Source organism: Bos javanicus, chromosome 4 (assembly GCF_032452875.1).
Source record: "Bos javanicus breed banteng chromosome 4, ARS-OSU_banteng_1.0, whole genome shotgun sequence".
In the NCBI taxonomy this organism is placed as follows: Eukaryota; Metazoa; Chordata; class Mammalia; order Artiodactyla; family Bovidae; genus Bos; species Bos javanicus.
Window position 1 is genome coordinate 112747978 of NC_083871.1, and position 22002 is coordinate 112769979.

General features: G+C 50.1%; 2 protein-coding genes across 14 annotated transcripts in view; one reads left to right on the plus strand and one right to left on the minus strand.

Moving 5' to 3' along the window:
* Positions 1-8812, plus strand: part of CUL1 (cullin 1) — an 88042-nt gene extending 79230 nt beyond the window's left edge. For all 5 annotated transcript variants that reach the window (XM_061415020.1, XM_061415018.1, XM_061415016.1 and 2 more), the window contains exons 15-22: positions 486-562; positions 1008-1139; positions 2790-2882; positions 6248-6295; positions 6375-6457; positions 6972-7077; positions 7655-7768; positions 8327-8812. In XM_061415020.1, the coding sequence (XP_061271004.1) occupies positions 486-562; positions 1008-1139; positions 2790-2882; positions 6248-6295; positions 6375-6457; positions 6972-7077; positions 7655-7768; positions 8327-8407 (734 nt within the window). In that variant the 3' untranslated portion in view covers positions 8408-8812. The remainder of the gene's footprint in view (positions 1-485; positions 563-1007; positions 1140-2789; positions 2883-6247; positions 6296-6374; positions 6458-6971; positions 7078-7654; positions 7769-8326) is intronic.
* Positions 8813-14001: 5189 nt separating this feature from the next.
* EZH2 (enhancer of zeste 2 polycomb repressive complex 2 subunit) overlaps positions 14002-22002 on the minus strand; it is a 57081-nt gene continuing 49080 nt past the window's right edge. For 7 of the 9 annotated variants that reach the window (XM_061415027.1, XM_061415025.1, XM_061415024.1 and 4 more), the window contains 10 exons: positions 21468-21637; positions 20854-20948; positions 20131-20171; positions 19654-19779; positions 18782-18960; positions 17214-17309; positions 16557-16638; positions 15429-15509; positions 15217-15301; positions 14002-14326 (listed from right to left, as the gene is read on the minus strand). In XM_061415027.1, coding sequence (XP_061271011.1) covers positions 14266-14326; positions 15217-15301; positions 15429-15509; positions 16557-16638; positions 17214-17309; positions 18782-18960; positions 19654-19779; positions 20131-20171; positions 20854-20948; positions 21468-21637 — 1016 coding nt within the window. In that variant the 3' untranslated portion in view covers positions 14002-14265. The remainder of the gene's footprint in view (positions 14327-15216; positions 15302-15428; positions 15510-16556; positions 16639-17213; positions 17310-18781; positions 18961-19653; positions 19780-20130; positions 20172-20853; positions 20949-21467; positions 21638-22002) is intronic. The other 2 variants (XM_061415029.1, XM_061415030.1) reach the window with 1 other exon arrangement.

Consider the following 22002-nt stretch of genomic DNA (forward strand, 5'->3'; position numbering starts at 1 on the left):
GGCTGAAAACCAGAGCAGATGAAGCCAAACAGGCACATGGTGTTATAATTCTGAGTTAGACGAGGAATGGAAGACTCACTCTTTGCAGAAGAGAATTTGTGGCTCTTTTTCCCTTTACTTCCCAGGTGGCTCAGCCAGTAAAGAATCTGCCTGCAATGCGGGAGATCCCTGGGTAGGAAAGATCCCCTGGAGAAAGGAATGGCAACCCACTCCAGTATTCTTGTCTGGAGAATCCCCGTGGACAGAGGAGCCTGGTGTGCTATAGTCCATGGGGCTGCAAAGTCAGACACAACTGAGCGACTAACACTTTCCCTTTACGAAATTTAATTGAAATTTAGTGTGTTTCATCCTTAGTTTTATATTAAAGCAGGATTTTTCACTTAGTATGTTTTTCTTTTAATAAAAAGCAATTTAAGTTTACCTGCTCTGTTGGCATTTTCCAGTTTTTAAGGCTAATGTATTCCTGAACTTTCCCCCTCCCGCAGTGGATTTCAGTATTCAAGTGCTGAGTTCCGGATCGTGGCCCTTTCAGCAGTCTTGCACATTTGCCTTGCCGTCGGAGGTAAGGATGGGTTCCTCTTCTGTTCCCTTGGTGTTGGGCAGGGGTAAGGAGGGGCCCCTTCATGGCAGCGTGCCCGCAGAAGGCCTTCCTGCCGGCCGAGCCGAGCCCAGGCAGCCCCGAGCACTGGCCGGCGTGGGGTCGGGAGGTGGCACCTCCGGTCCCACCCAGTGGTGGTGGTTACTCTCAGAAAGTAGGACCTCGTAGTTCTGTGATGAACGCCATGCTGATCCCTACTTGTCTTGAACTAGAGACTTTTTTTTAATTGTACTTTCAAATGTGTAAATTAACGGACTTCTGCAAGATAATAAACACTTGATATTTGTAGTTCACTTTTATGTCAGCATTTTGTCCTGTAAACTAGGGCCAGTGTTTGTGTTTAGAGATGTTGACCGTAGGATGTGTTGAGGTACATGTTTCACAAGTGCTCTCCCCACTTTGTACGCAGCTGGAACGGAGTTACCAGCGATTCACAGCCTTTTACGCCAGCCGTCACAGTGGCAGAAAATTGACGTGGTTATATCAACTGTCAAAAGGAGAATTAGTAACAAACTGCTTCAAAAACAGATACACTTTGCAGGTAAGATCACTTTTTATTTTGGAGGTTGGGTTGGTTGGTTTGTTTAATATAAATGAAGATAAGATGAATTATAGAAATCCAACAGTAACATGCAACAGAATCTAGAGTTAAGCTTCTGCAAAAATAATACTGAGGTTAAATAGCTTGAATTTTATGAGTCGGAGAGGTGAGTTCTCTGTAGCTAAGGGAGAAGTTACTCAGTAATGCTGAACCTCACTTTTCTCCTCCACAAAAGTGGCGGGGGGGCGGTTAGTGTTTGGACTTTGTGTGTGGTGTGAAGACTAAGTGAAATTGAATGTAATTTAATAAGTGTTTGAGGGCTTCCCTGGTGGCTCAGCAGTAAAGAGTCTGCCTGCCAATGTAAGAGACGCAGGTTCAATACCTGAGTCAGGAAGATAGGTTGGAGGGGGAAATGGCAGCCCACTCCAGGCTTCCCGTTCTTGCCTGGGAAATCCCATCGACAGAGGAGCCTGGGTGGCTGCAGTCCCTGGGGTCGCAGAGTGTCATTGACATAGCTTCTGCTTGACACACACTAAGTGTTCAGATATTAGCTTTAAAAGCTGGAGTTTCATGTATCTAATTATGATAATAGCTCTCTTCCTTTGACGGGGCAGTTTCATGTTAACAGCAGCCTCAGTGCTCGCTCACCGTGGTGCTGAGCACCACGCGATGGTAACTGTCACTTGGTTTCCGGTTTATCGCTGAGAAGCCAAGCATCAGCCTGGCGAAAGGACCTCCTCTGGCTCCTGACTGATAAGAGCCAAAGTTTCCGTTAAGATCTTGTCCTTTAAAGATTCCATCTTGAAGAGGGTTCACTTGTGTGCTTATAAGCTTATAAAAGCAATTATAAATCTATAAGTGTTAAGAAACTTCTGACTGCATTTTGCAGACTCAACCTGCTCACTATACTTTGAGTAATTCTGCTCTGATAAACTAAAGTGTCTGATACTCCATTAACACCAGTCCAGAGATCTTTATCAGCTTGAATATGGATTTCTATACAGCTAACCCTTAAGCAGCGTGGCAGTTTGGGGCACCGACCCCCTGGGCAGTTGAAAATCTGCACAAAACTTAGAGTCAGCACCTCACATCCAACAGTTTCCTTATATCTTCAGATTCAACAAACCTCACATCTGTAGCACTGTCCTATTTACTGTTGGGGGCGTGGAATCCACAGATAAATGGACCCACACAGTTCAAACCCATATCAAGGGTCCCCTATGCAATTGAAATTGTTTTCTTTCTTCCCAAGTATACATAGAAGAATCTCTGAGTTCAGACTTCATTACCTAAAATTTTAGTGCCCCCTCACTTTGGATCAGTAGACATGTAAACTTTATTGAGATCATTTACATAAAAAGACACCCCATCTTAAGTATTCAGTTTGCGTCATTCAAAGGTCCACTGTATTTACATAGACAAAACATGTGGAAGAAAATGCAGAATCCTCGAGTGTCTGTAAAGGTGGGGAGTGGCGTCTTTCAGGAAGAAGCAGATCGTGGTGGAATTGTTAGATGGGTGTTACTCCCGCTTAATGGATGGGCTTTGTTTTTTGCGTCTATTCAGAGCACTGGTTTCCTAAGTAAGTTCTTTTGGGAGTTGCCCAGCATTTAGCTCTTTCCTCTCTTTCCTTCGCATGGGGCCCCGAAGGCATCCACATTCCAGATGGCCATCCTGCTCCAGTATAACACAGAGGACGCCTATGCCGTGCAGCAGCTGACGGACAGCACCCAGATCAAAATGGTATTCCAGCCTCTGCGTCCTGGGGAGTGGAAGGATCCTGAATAGGCTCTTCTTCCAGGGCTCAACACATGATGTGTTAAAAGCTTAATTTTTAAACTCAGTGTAACATATACCTACACATGCACATGTCCACATGGCTCGCTTTTCTCTCGCTCATTTAGCTTGTTCTCAGCCCTCTTTCCAGCTAAGCTTTCCCTTACTAAACTTAAATTTTCACCAAATGTTATCCTTCCTGCTAATCTTTTTTTATTGAGTTACATTTCACATAACATTGAATTCACCATTTTATATGACTCAGTGGTTTTTCACAGGGTTGTACAACCACCATTGTCATACAAATCCAAAACATTTCCATCAGCGTAAAAAGAAACCAGTAACTGTTAGCAATTATTACTCTTTACCTTCATCTTTTTGTGATGGAAAAAATACATTCAAGTATACGGAGGGACCACATCGTGTCTATCCATTTATTGGTTGATGGACATTTGGGTTGATCCTACTTTTTGCTTATTACGAGTAACACTCCTGTGAACATGTGTGTGCAGGTCTTTGGATGGACGTACTTCCAGTTCTCCCGGGTATAAACCTAGCTGCGGGATTACAGTCATGATAACTTACATGTTCTCCCGGGTATAAACCTAGCTGTGGCATTATAGTCATGATAACTTACATTTATCTTCTGGAGGAACTGCCAGGCTGTTCCACAGTGGCTACCCCAGCTTGTGTTCTCAGCAGCAGTGTGTGAGAGTTCCACTCTCTGCATCCTTGCCAGCACGGTGGTCACCCATTTTAGTGGATATGAAGCAGCGTCTCATTGTGCTTACCTGCATATCCCTAATGATGTTTATGCCCACTTTTAATTGGGTTACTTGTCGTTTTGTTGAGTTGTAAGAAGTCTTCTATTCTGTGTAGTAGACCCTTTCCGGATAAATGATTTACAGGTATTCCCTCCACTCCGGGTTTTCATTTTCTTGATCACGCACATGGTTTTAACTTTGATGCAGCCTGCTTTATTTTTCTTCTGTTGCTTACGCTTTTGGTGTCAGACATCTAAGGAATCATTGCCTAATCCAAGGTCAAAGATTGTTCTTCCCCGTTTTTTCTTGAAGTACAATTGGCTTATTGTTGAAGTATAACAAGTATAAATTAATACGTTAGTTTCAGCTGTACATCATAGTGATTGGATATTTTTATACATGTGTTTCCCCTATTGGTTGGTACTGGCAACCTTGTCGAAAATCAGTTGGTTCTAGATGTTATTTCTAGATTCTCAGTTCTTTTCCACTGATCTAAATGTCTCTTCTTATGCCAGTACCACATTGTCTTTTAAGTTTTTGGAATTGAGACATCCAACTTTGTTCTTTATCAAACTTGAGTTAGGTGTTCTGGGTCCCTCGTATTTCCGTATAAATTTCAGAATTAGCTTGTCCATTTGTGCAAAATAGGCAGTTGGAATTGTGGTGGCGATTGTATTAAATCTGTAGGTTGCTTTGGGAGAATTGCCACCCTAACAATATCCAGTCTTCTAATCTGTGAACATGGATGTCTTTCTCTGTTTATTCAGATTGTCTGCAATTTCTTTTAACTGTGTTTCATAGTTTTTATCATGCAAGCCTTTTTACATTTATTTGGTTAAATTTACTCCTAAGTATTAAGTTTGATACTTTGGTGAAATTTACTCCACTGAGTATTCTGTTAAGTTTGATGCTGTTGTTAATGAAATTGTCAATTCGTTGCTGGTGTACAGAAATACAGTTACCTGTTGGATCTTGTATGCTGCAGTCTTGCTGAATGCATTTGTTCTGGTACTTTTTGTATGGATTCTTTAGGACTTTTTAACTATGCAGTCATGTCATCTATAAATGCGAGTAGTTTTGCTACTGACTTGTACTCCTTGGGTGTCTGTTTTGCTGCTTGCTTGCCGTGGATAGGACTTCCTGTGCAGCCCTGAGCTGAAGCGGTGAGCACAGGCATCCTTGTCTTGTTCTGACCTTGAGGGAAAGCTTGCGGCTTGTCACTGTGAGTTTTTCTTAGATGCAGACATTCCCTTCTGTTTCTACAGTGTTTTGTTTTTTAGCGTTTTCATCATGAAGGAGTGTTGGGTTTTGTTTAAATGGTCTTGCTTCTATTACGATGACTGTGCTTTTGTCTATTGATGTGTGTTGTGTCGATTGTTTTTTTAAATGTTGAACCACCCTTACATTCTTGGGATAAATACCACTTGGTCATGGTATATAATACTGTTTATATGCTGCTGGGTTTGGTTTGCTGGAATTTTCTCGAGGATTTTTGCTTCTTTATTCATAGGGAGCTTGGTCTGCCATTTTCCTGTGATAGCTTTGTCTGGTTTTGGTGTCAGGGTAATATTGGCCTCATGGAACGTGAATTAGGAAAGTCATTTATTTTTGCGTCATGCTTCAAATTAGCCCAGAATACATTTTCAAGTTCTAATAACACAACAATTTGCTTCTGTGCACATGAGTCTCTTTTTTTCCTTCCTCATTCCTCACCAGGAGGAGGAGGCTTCAGTTACGGTGGAGGCTCAGGTTGCCCCCAGACCGCAGGGAGGGCTCTGCTCTCGGGAACTCCCTTTTCGGAGCTGGGCGGCCCCCCGCTCCACTGTTCAGCCTCCGTCCCTCAGCCAGCTGTTCCCCACTTCCCTCTCCTCTCCTGCACAAGGGCTGTTGGCTGCTCAGTCACTCTGGCTCATGAAGACAGCCTCTGTGGCTGTGCCACGGGCGTGGCCACCTCATCCTCATCCGGCTCCGGGCCGGTCAGCACACCCGGAGGCCTCTCCAGCTGGGCCTCACCTGGGCCAAAATGGCCTTCCTTTAAGGGCAGGGGGACACGTGAGTGTCCCGGCGGCTGTCCCGCTGTGTGGGGTCCCGAAGCTGGGGCGCTAGAGGAGAGCTGAGACAGGACAGACCACCCGCTCTCTGCGCACAGAGGCGGCCCGGGGGCATAGGTTCACCAGAGTCGAGTCAGCAGCAGGGTCTCGGGCACCACCTCTGTCGTGTTTGTGAACAGAAGGTGCGTTAAAGCGTTAAAGGTGCGTTAAAGGCTGCTGAAGCTCCTGCCCATTCTTTTCAGTGCTGTGTCCAAGATGCAGTCAAGGAAGTCAATCTTAAACGTTCTAGTCTTTATTAGTCGAGTTGTGAGTTTTAATACTGGGTGATCAAGAGCAGAAAGGGGTTGCTGCCACTTTTCGGAATAGGTTTGGGGAGCCGCTGAGGGGCGCGGCCCTCTTTTCCCTCTGGACATATTCTTCTACTTGGGTCATTAATTTTTCCCCAAAAATGGACTCTGTGGGATTGGCTGTGGTTGTTACTGCAAAGAAAAAAATGTGTTTTTCTCTTTAATTGCAGGACATTTTGGCACAAGTCCTACAGATTTTATTGAAGTCCAAGTTATTGGTACGTCTTTGTTCTTTGAACGTTAAACTGGAAGAAAGCCGTTTCCTGAGATGATGTACTAACAGTTGTTTTCTTACAGGTCTTGGAAGATGAAAACGCAAATGTTGATGAGGTGGAATTGAAGCCAGATACCTTAATAAAATTATATCTTGGTTATAAAAAGTAAGGAAAATCTGCTAAGTAGATGGTCCTAGGCTGCAGACTCACCCCCTGACCCCAAGCGCACACACGGGTGTCACCGCACACGGGGCTGAGCCCAGTGCCAGCCTCTGCCGGGGCCTTTGACCTCTCTGGCCATCCCGCGTGCTTCTCCAGTTGACTCAGTTTTTGGGGTTCTCTTCATTTGGTAAACAGCTCACCTAGAAAGCCTGGCCCTCTGTGCCCCCATGTCCTCATGTTATTTCACTTGGCAGTTGGGGAGAGCAGGTTACGGAGCTGAATTTCCTGGGACACAGCCGTCCCGTTGCTGGCAGAGTAGGACCCCGCCCCGTAGAGAACTAGGGGGTCTTTCACAGAGATGACATGGAAACGGCCTGGGGAGGCGGGAGGTTGTCGGTCACGCTCTCCACCCTCTGTCTGGGGGGCAGAGCCCCTCTTTTAAGACCGAAAACAGAAAGCAGCTTTACTGCATGTCTTTGAAAGCAATAGTGACTGGTCTCCTCGATTTTCTTGACAGTAAAAAATTAAGGGTTAACATCAATGTGCCCATGAAAACGGAACAGAAGCAGGAACAGGAAACCACGCACAAAAACATCGAGGAAGATCGCAAACTACTGATCCAGGTGACCAGGGCCGGACCCTGGCGCGGCAGGCGGGTTGCTCGCAGCTGAGGGGCGCTTCCCTCGGGCTGTGTGTTGCCTGGGACTTGGGAGAGGCGGCCTGGATGATGGATGGTTCTGGGTGGAGTAGGTGTAATACCGATGAAACAGATGAGAGCAGTGAGTCCATAAAACGGGTGGGAGCGAGGCTTGTCTGGTGGAGCTCAAGTGCCGTCTGTGGCTTTGAGGCCTGAATTTTTCCTCATTTTAAATGTGTACTCTAGTTGGGTTAAATTACTAAAATTGCTGCTCACGGAACCAAAACACTTGAACGTTTGTTGCGTTGGCCCCGAAACAAGCAGATAGAATCGGCCCCCTGTGTCCTTGGACCTTCAGTGTGTTCGTTCCCTGTTTGGAACCCAGTCTTGCACACAGAGCGCACCCTGCAGCCTTATTGCTGCTGCTACTGCTGCTAAGTCGCTTCAGTCGTATCCGACTGTGTGCGACCCCATAGACAGCCTTACTGCTACTTCTCATTACAGGTAAGTTCTGGTTAACTCTGTGGAAAACAAGGTCTGTTTTTCATTCCTTGGTCACATAGGCGGCTATTGTGAGAATTATGAAAATGAGGAAGGTCCTAAAACACCAGCAGTTACTTGGAGAAGTCCTGACTCAGCTGTCCTCAAGATTCAAGCCCCGGGTCCCAGTAATTAAGGTACAGGAATCCCCCAGCAGCAGGATTCAGATGATTATTATCTCAGGAGATAAAAGAGGCGATGACTGTCACGGAGGAGCTTGGCTTAGTCACGTAGAATAGGTTTCCACAAAAGAAAACAGGCCGAATTCTGAAACGGTCATTTTGAGACGTGCAAAATCCTCAGCATTCCCCTTGCTGAGCTACTCAGAGCGAACAGCGCCGGCCCGGGAGCTTCCTGCGTGTGCGGAGCCCGGCGGGAGGCTCGTCCCGCGGACGTGGCTCCTCCTGGGGCCCCCGGGGGCCCTGCAGCCCCGGGACACCGACCCCCGGGGTCGTTTCACACAGAAACCGGGCGGCTCCTTCCCCTTCTGAGACCCGAGGGTGGCAGGTTGAGGGGGGCGGTGGGAGACCCTGGGGTGAGGCGCCCCAGGGCGAGGGGGCTCTGCGGGAAGTGAGACGGCGCCCCCCTCAGGGGAGGGGACCCCCTGGGAAGGGTGGGAGAATCCCTCTTTCTTCCGTCGGTAAATGTGTTTTTCTCTCTCTTCGTGGCCTCCCTCCTCGGAACACCACGCCCAGAAATGCATTGACATTCTGATCGAGAAGGAGTATCTGGAGCGAGTGGACGGGGAGAAGGACACCTACAGCTACCTGGCCTAACCCGGGGGTCTGAGCGCGGGCGCAGCCCCTCAGCCGCAGGGACGGCAGCCCCGAGCGCGGCGGCCGCGCCCCTGGACGCCCGCCTGGCCCCAGGGCCAGGCCCCCGGCGCGGGCTCGGGCCCCGGAGCTGCTCAGGACCGGCACACTTCACGTCTGTACATACGGACACCGACGCCATTTAACCTAATTTAAGACCGGAGGGGGTACATCCCGCGCCGAGGGCTGCATGCGTCTGCATCCGGATCACCATTGGCCACGCGAGCCCCAGCTGCCGGCCGGGGCCCCTCGGAGGCCGGCAGTCCTGGAGAGCGGGTCTGGAGGGACCCACGTGTAATCTGCTATGAGAAAACCATTTGTATAGTGTGTTTCATTTTTTAATGTGTGAAAATAAAGAAAATTAAAGGATTTCTGTACAAGTCGCATTGGGTTTTTGTTTTAGGTTTTACTAATTTCTATCTGTAAATAAAAGATATAATGATTGTGCAAACGGGCCTTCCCTGGTGTCTTCCTGAGGCCCCGAGGGCCGCCCTGCCGAGAGGGAACACGTTTGAGCTTTGGCCGTCCAAGCGCTTGTCACCTTCTCCCGGAGGGTTTGCCTTCATTCCCCTGACTGCCTCCAGTGACCGACGCCCCGCGGCTTCCCTGCGGACCCTTGTGGTGCTGGCCAGGGTCAGCCAGTCGCCTTCTGGAAGAGTGGCCGCGGATCACGGGAGTTCGTCTGAGTCAGGCACACCAGCGCCTCCCTTTCGCCTCCTGCCCATTTTGACTCCTCGTCTGTGGTCCCGGCTGGTTGGCTTGCAGCCCCTGTGCGGTCACTTCCCAGCCTGAAGACAAGGAACAGGAGGCGGGAGCAGAAGGCCCGGGCTGGTTTAGTCTTTTGGGCTTCTTGGTCCATTAAAACTACACGCGGCTCTCCTGACCGGAGACGTGGACATGCTTCTCAACACCTGTGCCGTCTCTACCTGCCCTGAGGCCTGCTTCTGAAAGCAGGGCCAGAGGAAGACACCCAAGCTACTATGTCCTTCCAGTTTTTTGGACCAATCTGGCACCTAACAGGTTAGTTTTTTTAAATGTAATGGTTAAACGGGTTATTAAAAGGAAGAATAATAGACTTAAGCTCTTGTCTAACAGTTTCCATGTTTGTTTTAGTATATCTTTTTTTTTCTAACAGTCTTAAAAAGAGCCCCAGTGTATGAACCAGGCAAAAAGCAGTGCCACCCCCACTGGAGAACCCCCGCCCCCCAGAGCCTGTAGTGCCCTGGGGCTCCGAGGACCACCTAGAGACTGCCCTGCAAGTCCCCGGCTGGGAGTTGAGACCACAGCTCTGCTTTTCCTGGCAACAGTCCGCCTGCCCCTGGGACAGCCGCGCAGTAAACCACCACAGCCGCTTGCCGCCCTTGCGTCCGACTCCCTGCAAGAGTAGGACGGTAAATTGCTTTTTTTTAAATTTTTATTGGAGTGCAGTTGATATACAACGTGTTAGCTTCCGGTATACACCAAAATGATTCAGTTACCCCTGTTTCCCCTCTTCTAGATTCTTCTCCATACAAGTCATTACAGCATATTGAGTAGAGTTCCCTGTGCTATACAGCAGGTCCTTGTTAGTTATCTATTCTATATGTGGCAGTATGCATATGTCAGTCCCAATCTCCCAATTTATCCCTCCCCTGCCTTGCCCCATCTTCACCATAAATTTGTTTTCTACATCTGTAACTCATTTCTGTTTTGTAGATACATTCATTTGTACCTTTTTTTAAGATTTCCACATATGAATGATACTGTATGGTGTGTCTTTTTCTGGCTTCACTTAGTGTGACAATCTTTAAGTCCGTCCGTGTCGCTGCAAATGGCATTGTTTCCTTCTTTTTTATGTGACTGAATAATATTCCATCGTGTCTAGGTACCCAGCTTCTTTATCTGTTCATTTATTGATGGACATTTAGGTTGCCTTCACGTCCAGCTACTGTAAGTAGCGCTTCAGTGAACATTGGAGTCCAGGTACATGTTCAGATTATGGCTTTCCGCAGACACATGGCCAGGAGTGGGGTTGGCAGATCACATAATAAAGAGCTTCATGTTTTGTTTTGTTTTTTGAACTGAAGTACAATTGCTTTACAATATTGTGTTCGTTTCTGCTGCACGACAAAGTGAATCAGATATAGACCCCCTCCCTCTTGAGCTCTCCCCCAAACCCTCGCCCCGTCCCACCCCTCGAGCGATGACCTCGGGGTCATCGCAGAGGATGCCGCGGCACGCCGTGTGGCACAGCAGCTTCCCACCAGCTGGCAGTTTCACACGGTAGTGTATCTGCGCTGATGCTCCTCTCAACTCATCCCACCCTCCCCTTCGAGAGAGGGGAGGGACCTCTTCATGAGACTTTACTTACGTCTCTCGAGTTCCTCCAGGATGGAGTGTCCTTGGTAAGACCGAGGACATCTGTAAGCAAAGGCGGACTGGAGGTGGGTGATGGGAGGTTCCCTGGACGTGCCCCCAACCCCGATCCCCTCACACTAGGTGAAAGTCCTGTTTAATGGATGTGGAATAAAAGGCAGTTCCAGACTTTGTGTCTTCATTCTGCAAACCACTTCCTAGCCTAACAAGAATGGCCGGGCCTCCAAACACAAGCCACGAGGGTTGAGTTCCCTGGCATCCAGCGAGCTGCATTTTTCAGAACTTCAATAGTAGCCTTTTGAGTCTGCCTAGGGGCTGATGCCCAGCGTCTGAAGGCTGCCTAGTGCCCAGGCGCTCTGGGAAGTTCTCGCCCTGGGAGAGGGGTGGTGGATGGCAGCCTTGGGTAACCCACAGGGATTGGTCCACTGAAGGAAAGCTGTGTTCCAGGCAGTCGCTGTAGTGCTGCCCCCTGATGGAACCATCTCCTCCCTCCTAGGAGGGGGCAGCAAGGCAGAGCCCAGGGCCAGGAGCCCCTCTCCCCGGGGCTGGGTTCTCAAGGGTCAAACCTCACACCTGCCTAGAGGCAAACTGCCAGCCATCACCAGTCAGCGCCTTTGTAGGAGGCATCCAGGGACGCCACAACAGGAGATACAGGGCTGAGAGTCACCCGAATTTAAAATATTTTTACTCAGTATTTTAAGATGGCCTACCTTCATAGAGGTATCTTAATTTTCCTTTGAAAAAAAAAAGATTTTGCCATACTCGGCTGGCTCATTTGAAGTAAATCTCTCTTAACTAAATCCTTAAAAAAAAAAAAATTTTTTTTTTTTAAGGAATGGCAACAACTTGTCTGGGTGATTTGATTCTATACACATGAAACTCATCTCTTTAGAGGCAGAACAATGATTTGGTCAAGATAGGTGAGGACAGTTTTCCAAAATCTCTTTATGGAGCTTTGGTTCACATATAAAAGGCTGTGTGGCTTGGATGTATTGGACTACTTCTCATCTCAGGTACTACACACACCCCTCCCTGGATCATCTGTAACAGAGGCCAGAGGAATAAGCAAGTGTTGATTTGAGCTTATTCTGGTAAGAGCCCAAAGCCCATGCAACTTCCAACAGTGTGTGTGTGTGTGCATGTGCGCATACACACTTAGGTGTGTCTGACTCTGCAATCTCATAAACTGTAACCCACCAGGCTCCTCTGTTCATGCAGATTCTCCAGGCAAGAATACTGGAGTGGGTTGCCATGCCTTCCCTCAGGGGAACATTTCCAACCCAGGAATCAAACCAGGGTCTCCTGCATTAAAGGCAGATTCTTTACCAGCTGAGCCACCAGGGAAGCCCTCTAACGGAATACTTAGGTTCTTTCAAAATGTCGTTTGAAACCTTTCTTGACGACCTACCTACAAATCTAAAGTGGGCTTCCCTGGTGGCTCAAGAAGTTAAGAATCTGCCTGCAGTGCAGGAGACCTGGGTTCAATCCCTGGGTCCGGAAGACCCTACCTGCAACCTACAAATCTAAATGACACAATTTGTGAATTGATTTTGGGCAGTGGTGGGGCAGCTGAACACCTTGGGCAGAGGTGGGAATCCAGAGTTGGAGTCATTGATTAGCAACACTGAAGTCTGGAGGTTGTGTGATCCAGACAATACTGAGAAATAGGAAGCAGTTTCTAGGTAGAGGATTACATTTTTAATAAACTTCAAAATGTTGATAATTTTGTCATGCAGAACGATGTGATGGCGCCTTCAAGTTAGCCTGTGGCAGTTAGTCGGGTGCTGCCTGTACTTGGACGTCAGGACTGTGGTCAGACGTGTGGGTCTTCGTGACCACTGGGGAAAGGCTTGGGGACCACAGACACTGACCAGCTGGATAGCCTGTTGCTGGGCTCTTTCTCCTCAGTGGACAAGGTGTGATCTTCCTAAGCCACGGCAACCATGACTGCATCCATCTCCTGATGTGTATCCATCTCCTGATGTGGTCACTCATTCCACATAGCTCTTCTTGGTTCCCCGCTGGGGAACTAAACCCACCAGGCTCACACAATGTCAATTACTACCTTGGTGGGAGAGCGAGGGGAAAAAAGCACATATTTAAACTTGGTGTTCGTGTGAATTGAATACCTTGTGTCAAGCTCTTTCTCCCCCCGTTGCAGGTGAAGGAACAAGTCAAGCTGATGAGCTAAGGATTCTCTTGATCACACGGGATGTCACCATGGCTGCAGGCCAGGATTTCTGGTCAGGATCTCCGTGTCCGTGGTTCCTGGAGGTACACTGCCTGTCGAGGAATGAAAGCCCGCCGTGCGAAGCGCACACTGGCTGGTGCCCCCAAGCCCTGCCCTCCATCGGGGAAGCTGCTGTCTTCTGCTGCCTCTGGGTCTCTGGTCATATGACGGGGAACAAACGGGCTTCACAGGGGCCACGTGCCAAGGGTGGCATGTGGTGACCGGGCAAGCTCGGGGGCAACTCTCCCTGAATTGGTCAGCGACGCCTCCTGGGTGGAGCATGGAGACCAGGGGTCTCAGCAGGCGTCAGGGAAGACGAGGGGACACAGGAGACGCACACGTGCAGTTTTTCGCTGCCAAAGCCAAGGGTTAATGAACTGTATCCCAGGACTCAGGCCACAGGGCTTGTGCATCGAGGCAGCAGAAACCAGCCTCGTCCATGTTTGCATAACTGGAAAGGAAGTTGTTTCATCTGAGCTTCCCATTCATGTTACAAATCAGTGAGAACACTGAACGCTGCCGCCCTGGGCGCTCCTGCCACCGCCTGGCTTGAGGAGCAGCTCCTCGTTTCCCGGGACGGTAAGGGTGTTTCTTACTCCTTCAAGATTTAGAAGTAGTCTGGTTGTTCCCGTCACGTTTCTGAGGGCTGTATCTAGTGGGAGTTAGAGCTACATCCGTTCGCAGGAAATCTCCTGTCATTTTGGCAGGCCTCGGCACCGGGGACGCGCCCCGTGCACCCTGGTCTCGGACGCGAGCAGTGACCACTACTGTGTCCCGTCTCCTGGGCCAGTATGTGCGGTATATGGTAACATGTTTGCAAGAGTGTTAATTTGCCTAATACTGGCAATATGTGTTACACCCAGATTCCCAGGATGGCTTCTGACAAACCCAAGAGGTGAAATGTTTTTCCCATCACTCAATCCTTTTCTAAAACCAGCTGGGGAGGCGGTGTAACAAATGACAAACACAAGGAGAAGTTCAAGTATTCTTTATTCAAAGTTGAAAAATGTACCACACTGCATTATTGCAAAAATTCACTGGTACAAAACACTTTGCAGCTGGTGAGAAGGCAATAAAAAGTTGATTTTTTTAAACTCATTACTATAAATTATTCTTACAGTACTTTGCAAATTCAGAATTTCAAACTGCATTTTCCTTTTCTAAATCGCCCACAGTACTCGAGGTTCCTGAAGCTAAGGCCGCTGTTCCAAGAGGAGGGGGGAAGAGGTAGCACGCGTCAAGGGATCTCCATTTCTCTTTCGATGCCCACGTACTTCAGGGCGTCGGCCTGGCTGTATCTGAGACAGTGGGAGGAACAGGTGAGCGCCCTGCAGCGCAGGGTGAGACCCAGCCCGCTCAGCAAGGCACAAACGAGCCCGTTACTGCTGCCTGCACAAAGGCGCCTTCGCAAAAGGGGTGCAAACATCCCAGTTGCAAAGGGGCCGAGCTGGACAGAACTAGCAATAACGCCCCTTCCCCAGCTAGCCCCCTGCCCCTGAAACCAACTGCCCGGGAAGGCAGGCCCACAGCGGGGGGCGGTGTTGAGGCCAGACACAGGGAGCACAGAGAACCTTAGTGAGCGGTCCAGAGCCGGCCACAGGCCCCTTGAAGCCAGGACAGCACAAAGGCAAGAAGAGATAGATGCCTGCGACTCTTGCCACCGGGTGAGAGCCCTACGTGTCCCCCAAAAGGAAGGTGCTCCACCCAGCTGCTGCTTCTGGGAAGATTTGGGTTGGAAACAGCTCCACACAGGCCCCAGTTTAAGACAATTCTACACAGAACACCGAGCTTCTCGATGGGATGTACAGTCAGCCACAGAATTTGTTCAACTAAACATTCCTCTGACTATATTTAAATATTCTATAACTTGTCCATTTTCCCCAGAACTTGACAGTATAAACTGCCAGCCGGATGCCCAGCAGCATAACCACCCCCTGGGAGCCTGTGCTCAGCACCCTGATGGCAGGCACTGACCCTGAAGATAAAAATGGAGCTTTCTGCGTTTTTTGAACTTCTAAAAAGCATGACTTTATACTGGAAAGGCCATTACCCAGCAGTACACCCTAGCTCCCAGCACTGCCCACGGCAAATCACCAGCCCCGGACAGAAGCCCAGCCCGGAGCCGGAAGCCGGCCTCTGGCAGAGCTCAGCATCCAGGCAGAAAAGCCCTCGGAGACTAGAAACCAACCTGTAATCGAAAAACAGCTCTTCACCAGTCTGGATGGCTCGCTTAGCAAAAATCCCTATCCTGTGATCACCGTTGACCATCATCACTGCAAAGAGAGGCGTAGGGTCAAGGCATAGGTGAGGATGACCCAGGAGGGGAGCGGACAGTCAGGTAAGGTGCCCAGAACCACTCACAACGCCCTGCGGGGACTCCACCCGCCTCGGAGCACTTACCTTTTGCATAGCAGTTGGGATTTACTGAGTGATTTGCAAAACGAATCTTGTTACCCTTGCGGGTTGCATCCACCACAAAATCTAAAGAGAAAAAAATAACCCAGCAAACAGTTTTAAATCAATAAACACAAAGTTATTGTGATTCTGTAAAAATATAAGTGGTTATTTTCTTTAGAGTTTGCCTTCAAAAGCAAGTAAATCGTTCAACCTGGTTCACTGGGTAAGAAATGACCTCTGGAAGAAAATGCTGCCCTAGGTTAAAATGAAATTCTTCCCAACATCATAAATAAGTTTCTTCAAATTCATTTTTTTCATGTTACTGGTTATGGAACATGCAGACCACTTGTTCCCACTGGTTTCAGTGGCGAGACCCCTGGAGAAGCACCGGTGTGCCACCGACTGACCCGACGCCTTCCCCCAGGACCAGGGTCTGCATGCGTGCGTCCCCGTCCGTCCTCGGGACCCCAGGGAAGCTGAGGAAGTGCTTCACAGGGCGGGGCTCCCCTCCCAGGAGAGAGGCACCAACTGGTAGCCATGGCAGGAGGGACGCAAGAGGAGAGCCAGGCTGTGGAGCCAAGGACGGCTCAGAGCCCGGGGCCGCCGCAGCCCCTGCCTGCAACACAGAACCCCCGAGCACTGCAGGACCACCCACTCCACGCGTTACACTCCTCCAACCTGGGGGCAAGTCTCTCAGTCGTGTCCAATTCTTTGTGACCCCATGAACTGTAGCCCCCCAGGCTCCTCCATCCAGGGAATTCTCCAGGCAAGAGCACTGGAGTGGGTACCATTTCCTTCACCAGGGGATCTTCCCGACCCAGGGATCGAACCCACGTCTCCTTCATTGCAGGTGGATTCTTTACCATCTGAGCCACCAGAGAAGCTCGAGAATACTGGAGTGGATTGCCTTTCCCTTCTCCCAGGGATCGAACCCAGGTCTCCCACACTCCAGCTGGATTCTTTACCATTTGAGCCACCAGGGACACCCTCCAGCAAACAGCCTGTTCCTAAGCCCAGCCCCCTTCAAACAGCTGACACCGGGGACCCCTCGTGTCATCTCTGCTGCTTCAGCCCCTGGAGGGACCTGAGGTGCGACCTGGGAACCAGAGGGACGCTGACCCCGCAGCGTACCGTTGTTCAAGTTGAACAGAAAGCTGCACATGTACTTGTCATACACTTTCCCTCTTCTGTCTGCTTCATCTTGAGAAATAATCTGGAAAGACAGACATGGGGTGAGGTGATTCACGATCAGGTTAGCCTGGCAGAACACACCCAGTTCGTCTGGAACGTTTGGGACCTTGATGACACTCAACAGAGGGTCACTGGCCAATTTCTCTTTGTCAGAGAACAGTGGTGTTTTAAGGACTCTGACTTAGAAATACTTCCACAGCTTTAAAGTAACTGCCTGGAGAACGTGAGTAACCTTAGTCGTTTTTACTTGGTACAAAATGCAGCCAGCCCCAGGGTTTACCCTAACTTAACCTAGAAAGGATGCTTTAGTTTAACAGTTAGGCTACACATTAAATAGGAGAGACTCGTCGTTGTAAAGTTCTTGTTCTCCCCCTCGTTCCCAGGTGATAAAAAGCTGAATGTGACAAGGACTGAAGCGGTGTAGCTTCCAAACAAACCAAACCCACAAGTCTAAGCTAAAAAGGCATTTATATTCATCTCTAATCAAACCCAGTGGACCTGCCCAATGAAAATCAGTCCAAAGCATGTTACAGGTGACTCCACGTGAGCACAGTGGCCACCCCTCTGTCTGCGACTGACTGGGGGGCCCGGCCTTACCTCTCCACAGTATTCCGAGATGAATTCATTTTTCTGTACAGGATCCTTGATGAAGATCCCCCAGCCTGCGACATCAGACGGTGCCAACAGTAAATGCTAGAGAAAAAACACAATCGTAATCAAAGGAGAACGCGGCTGGACAGACTAGACCACAGGCTGAACCGGGGTGACTCAGACACAGAGGGGTGTGGGGGTCAGTGTCCCCTGTGTGACCAGAGGAGCCGACAAGCTGCAGAAGCCACGTTTTGTTTTTTTTGTAAACCCAGTACAGAGCCTGAGTGTCTGCCTCACAGGGAAAAGGTGTCACCCGAGCTGGTGGCCCTGAGCTGGTCCGCATGTGCGTCCCCAGCCACCCTCAGCCTTGACTCCCCGACTCCACCGGCAGCTTCACAGGCCGCCTGCCCCCCCTCCACCTCCCCCGGGCCAGTCGCCGCTCCTCCTGGTGGGTCACTAACCTTTTTTCCCCCCAAAGCGCTGTCCCTCCTTACAGGGCACAGTTCCACAGCCCTTCCTCATGACAGCACAGAACCCCAGGGGCCAGCACTCTTGTGCTCAGCAAGATGATCACCACCGTCAATTTTACAGATAGACGGTGTTTGGGAACTAAGCCCGAAGCCCTACCTTTTCATCAGGCTATCATGCTTTCATTCCACATTTCTTATGTCTTTAAAGGAGACTCCCTGATGCCCAGGTTCCTGAGCTGTGCTTGACCCGGCCTACGCTCCCCTGTCAGGGCAATTAACCAAGTGCCTCCTTGACCAGCAAGATACTGTTAAGTAAATGAAACCTAATTGGTAAAAAAAAAACCTACACAGTTTTCTGTTTGAGGAGGTAAAAGATGTCCAGAAAGATGACAAAGGAGGGTTTTGTTGTATAAGAGAGGAGGTTTGGGACGGGGGGGGGGAATGAAAGTTTTCAGGGCTGAATGGGGGTCCATGGGAAACGCTGGCCTCACCGTGACGTGAGGACCTAGAGTGAAACCATCTGAATGCCTGCCAACACCACAGACAAAAAAGGAAAGCCGGCTCCATACATGATTTCTGGCAGAGGTGCCAGGATTTCTGACGACAGTGCCATCTCAGTTACGCTGCTCGCTAAGTCAGGACCCTAGGAGCTGACTACGCTGCACGCAGCACAGGGTCCGGGGCTGAATGCCTGCTCAGAGCCCGGCTCCTTTCCTTCCGAGTCTCAGAACTCTGGGCTTAATGATTATTCCTAATTCAGAGTCTGGACGACCAAGCAGTTAACACACAAAGCACTCAGATCAGCTCGGTCCCTCAGTCGTGTCTTTGCGGCCCCAGGGACTGCAGCACGCCAGGCCTCCCTGTCCATAACCAGCAAACTTACGTCATTGAGTTAGGGATGCCAACCAACCATCTTATCCTCTGTCCCTCCTCCTGCCCTCAACCTTTCCCACCATCAGGGTCATCTCCAGTGACAGGTCTTTTTCACGGTCATCGCCTCCCCTAAAAAACTAACTAACCTAGAACGTGCTGTGAGTTTCTTATGCTCAGCAACAAACCCCCTGGTTGGGACAGTTAGTCCCTCCCTGCAGCGCCCGCTCCTACCTTCTTGGAGCCCCGCTGGATGCTGCAGTTCTTGCAGGACACGTTCTTGCTGTCCCAGTGGTCGGCCGCGCCGCAGGTGAGACAGAGGTCGGGGTCGCACTCGCGGACAGCCAGGTAGCACGGGCACTGCTTGGTGTTGCATTGGGCTTTGCAGCGGCAGCCGGGAAAGCGGTTCTGACCTTCAGAGAGAGACGCCTCCGTCAGGTGAGGACCGCCCGAAGGCGCCGCTGGAGCTGGGTGCCGGGCCCGACGACCTCACCGAGCCCTCGCGGCCCCTTACTCTCCCACCGTCGTCACACAGGCAAGGGAAGCGAGAGGAACGTCAGAGCCATCCACAGGGACACCGACCGCCGCCTCCTGCTTCGCCACGGGTGTGAGAGGCGGTCTGCGTACTTACAGTGCAGCGATCGTGCACGTGGGGAGGTGGTGGCACCCAGACTGCGTGGCACCCAGGGCTCTAGGGCCTCCCTGGTGCCCAGGCTTCAGTGCACAACTGCCGTTCTCACCCGGATGCGACTACATTCCTTCAAGAGCAGACCCACTAACTCTGAGAATCTCTAGTGTCTGGAAAGTACTGGGGAGCCATTTCTAGATTTGCCTTCCATTCTGTGCCAACTTTACTATGATTTAAAAGTTAAAATGATCAAAGACAATACAAAGCTCTTTTAATCCATGCCGGCCTCACCTGCCCACCTACCTGCCTCAGCCAGGCGGACTGGCTGGGCTCCACACAGGCTTGTGGCATGAGTTTCCCAAAGGAAACACCACAGGGGTTGCCATGATGCCCTCGTGTTGACTGAAGTTAGTTTTAAATTCCTGACCAACAGTCAATTTAATTCTCACGCAATGACATCAAGACAACAAGTACTTACACTCTGAACTACACTGACAAAATTTTTCACAAAAATTCTGTGCTATCACACAAGGGCACGAGCTGTCGCAAGGCTGCCGCGGGTGGTCACAGGGTTGATAGTTGTAAACGTGGTTGGAGGAGCCGTCTGCACAGACAAGAGCACGCGTCAGTCCCGGAAGCCGGAGGCGACCACACGCCCGACAGGCACACGTTCCCCCCGCGACCCGAGCGCTGGGGGCTGTCCTCGCCGCGTCCACCTTACGCGCCCGTCTACATGCCCCCCACCCGCCAAGAGCCAGGGAGCCCCCAGGCCTTGTCACACCTCAGTCAGGCTCCCAGAGTTCTCCTCTAGCCAACAGATGGCCTCCTTCTAAACTGGTTTAATGCACAAAGTCAGGTCTATCTGAACATCCCAAACTCTAATCCAGTTACTATTCTAAGACACGTGAGGAGGAGACAGCGAGTTAATAAGGAAGCCGAATGGAAAGACGCTAACCCTTCTTCAGCTGGATCTTTCTGCAGTGTGCGGCCCACAACCTGCAAAACACAAACGACATCACCCTCGTGAGCTGGGCGCACGTGGAGCAGCCAGCCCGCCACGTGCCGCGGTTCATTCTCTGTGGAGGGTACTGACACAGAACACTCTAATTTCTGGAATCTTTAATCATTTCAATTGAGCTATCTGGGCAGAAATAAATAATCCAAACAAAAAATGCAAAAGTATCAACTAAAGCTAAATTATTAAATTACTTATCAAAGAAATGTAATATGAACATGCAGACGATTTCTGAGGTATAATCTAAGTGTTCCCTTACCCAACACCCAGCTCTGCTTCTCTCTAAAAACCCTGGAGGTTACAACAGCGCGTCTGGGCACTTTCCATGTCTGTAAGCAGGCGTCGGCCTGCTGCCCTCACTGCACCGTCACTTGCTCCGCCGGGCTGACAGCAGGGTGGCCGCGAAGAGTATCTGAGTCAGTGCCACACGCCTGGCATACCCGGGCTCTGGTGTGGAAACTGGCTCTGGAGCTCACAGGCTCCCAAGATAATGCTCGTGCCTTTACTGCAGAGGCTACTAAATAGTTCTCCGAGATGAAAATGTAACCTTGACTATGACTCAACACACCAAACCTACGGACAGCCGCTGGGTCTCAGAAAAATGGCAGCAACAGCCCAAGGAAGCCAGCCAGGCCGGCCCCAGCCTCCCCCCGGCGCGCTCACCGGTGTTTCCTCTTCTTCTTTCGGGGAGGAGTGTCCACGTCCTCGGCAGGGGCCGGCGCGATGACACTGGATTCTTTGACTCGAAACTCATACACCTGGCAGGAGGCACAGCCGCAGTCCGTGAGGACCGCCTGTGTGAGCGACTGGCCCCTGCCATTCTCACACACTCTCCACTTTGTCCCGTGGTGCTGCTGCGGTTACTCTCTATTCAAGCCGTGAGTCCAAGCTGCTCCGTCGTGTCCAACTGTTGGCGACCCCATAGACTATACAGCCCATGGATTCTCCAGCCCAGAATACTAGAGTGGGTAGCCCTTCCCTTCTCCAGGGGATCTTCCCGACACAGGGATGGAACCCAGGTCTCCCGCATTGCAGGATTCTTTACCAGCTGAGCTACCAGGGAAGCCCAAGAGTCACAAGGCTACATCTAAATTCTGGGTTTCTGAAACCCACTGCCACCTGCCTGCAGCATCTCTTTCAGTTCCCTCTCAGTGAGAAAAAAAATTCTTTTCACATGAACAGGAACTTAATAACCAGGAATGTTCCTAGGTTTGGACAGTGATCACATACTTGTCCATCTGAAGATCTCTGCTGTTGGCTTTCTCAGCCACGCTCACCTGTCGACATGTTTTGGTCCCGATGAGCCTGGCGATGGCACAGAAATTGTCATAGTAGGTGCCGATGAGGACCCTGAACATGGAGGCCTCAGCGCCGCTCCACTCCACATTCTCGGGGGGCTCCGTGTTGGGCTTCATCTTTATTGGCGTTTGACACCGAGAATTCGCTTCTACAAAACCAAAGTTAATAGGCATTGCTCAAGAAGTGGCAAGTGAAGAAAGGCAGGGAGGGAGGCATGGAATGGCAATTAGAGAACAGTATTAGGATGCAGAGCTTCGGTGTGCTTCAGAAAACAGGCAGTGAGTCATATGAGAATACACTGAGGCTAGAACTATCAGGAAGCTTTTCCCCGTAGAGACATGAGAGCGGGCTCCCCTGAACAGTCTTCTAAAATGAGAGCAGACGGGGTTCCGCGGCTGCTGTTCACAGTAGGACGCAAAGGGCTGAAAGGACAACCGGGAACGCACTAGTCAGGAGCTGGGCTGCCTTCTCCCAACCAGCGCCACCCACCCGCAGACCATCAAGAACGGTCAC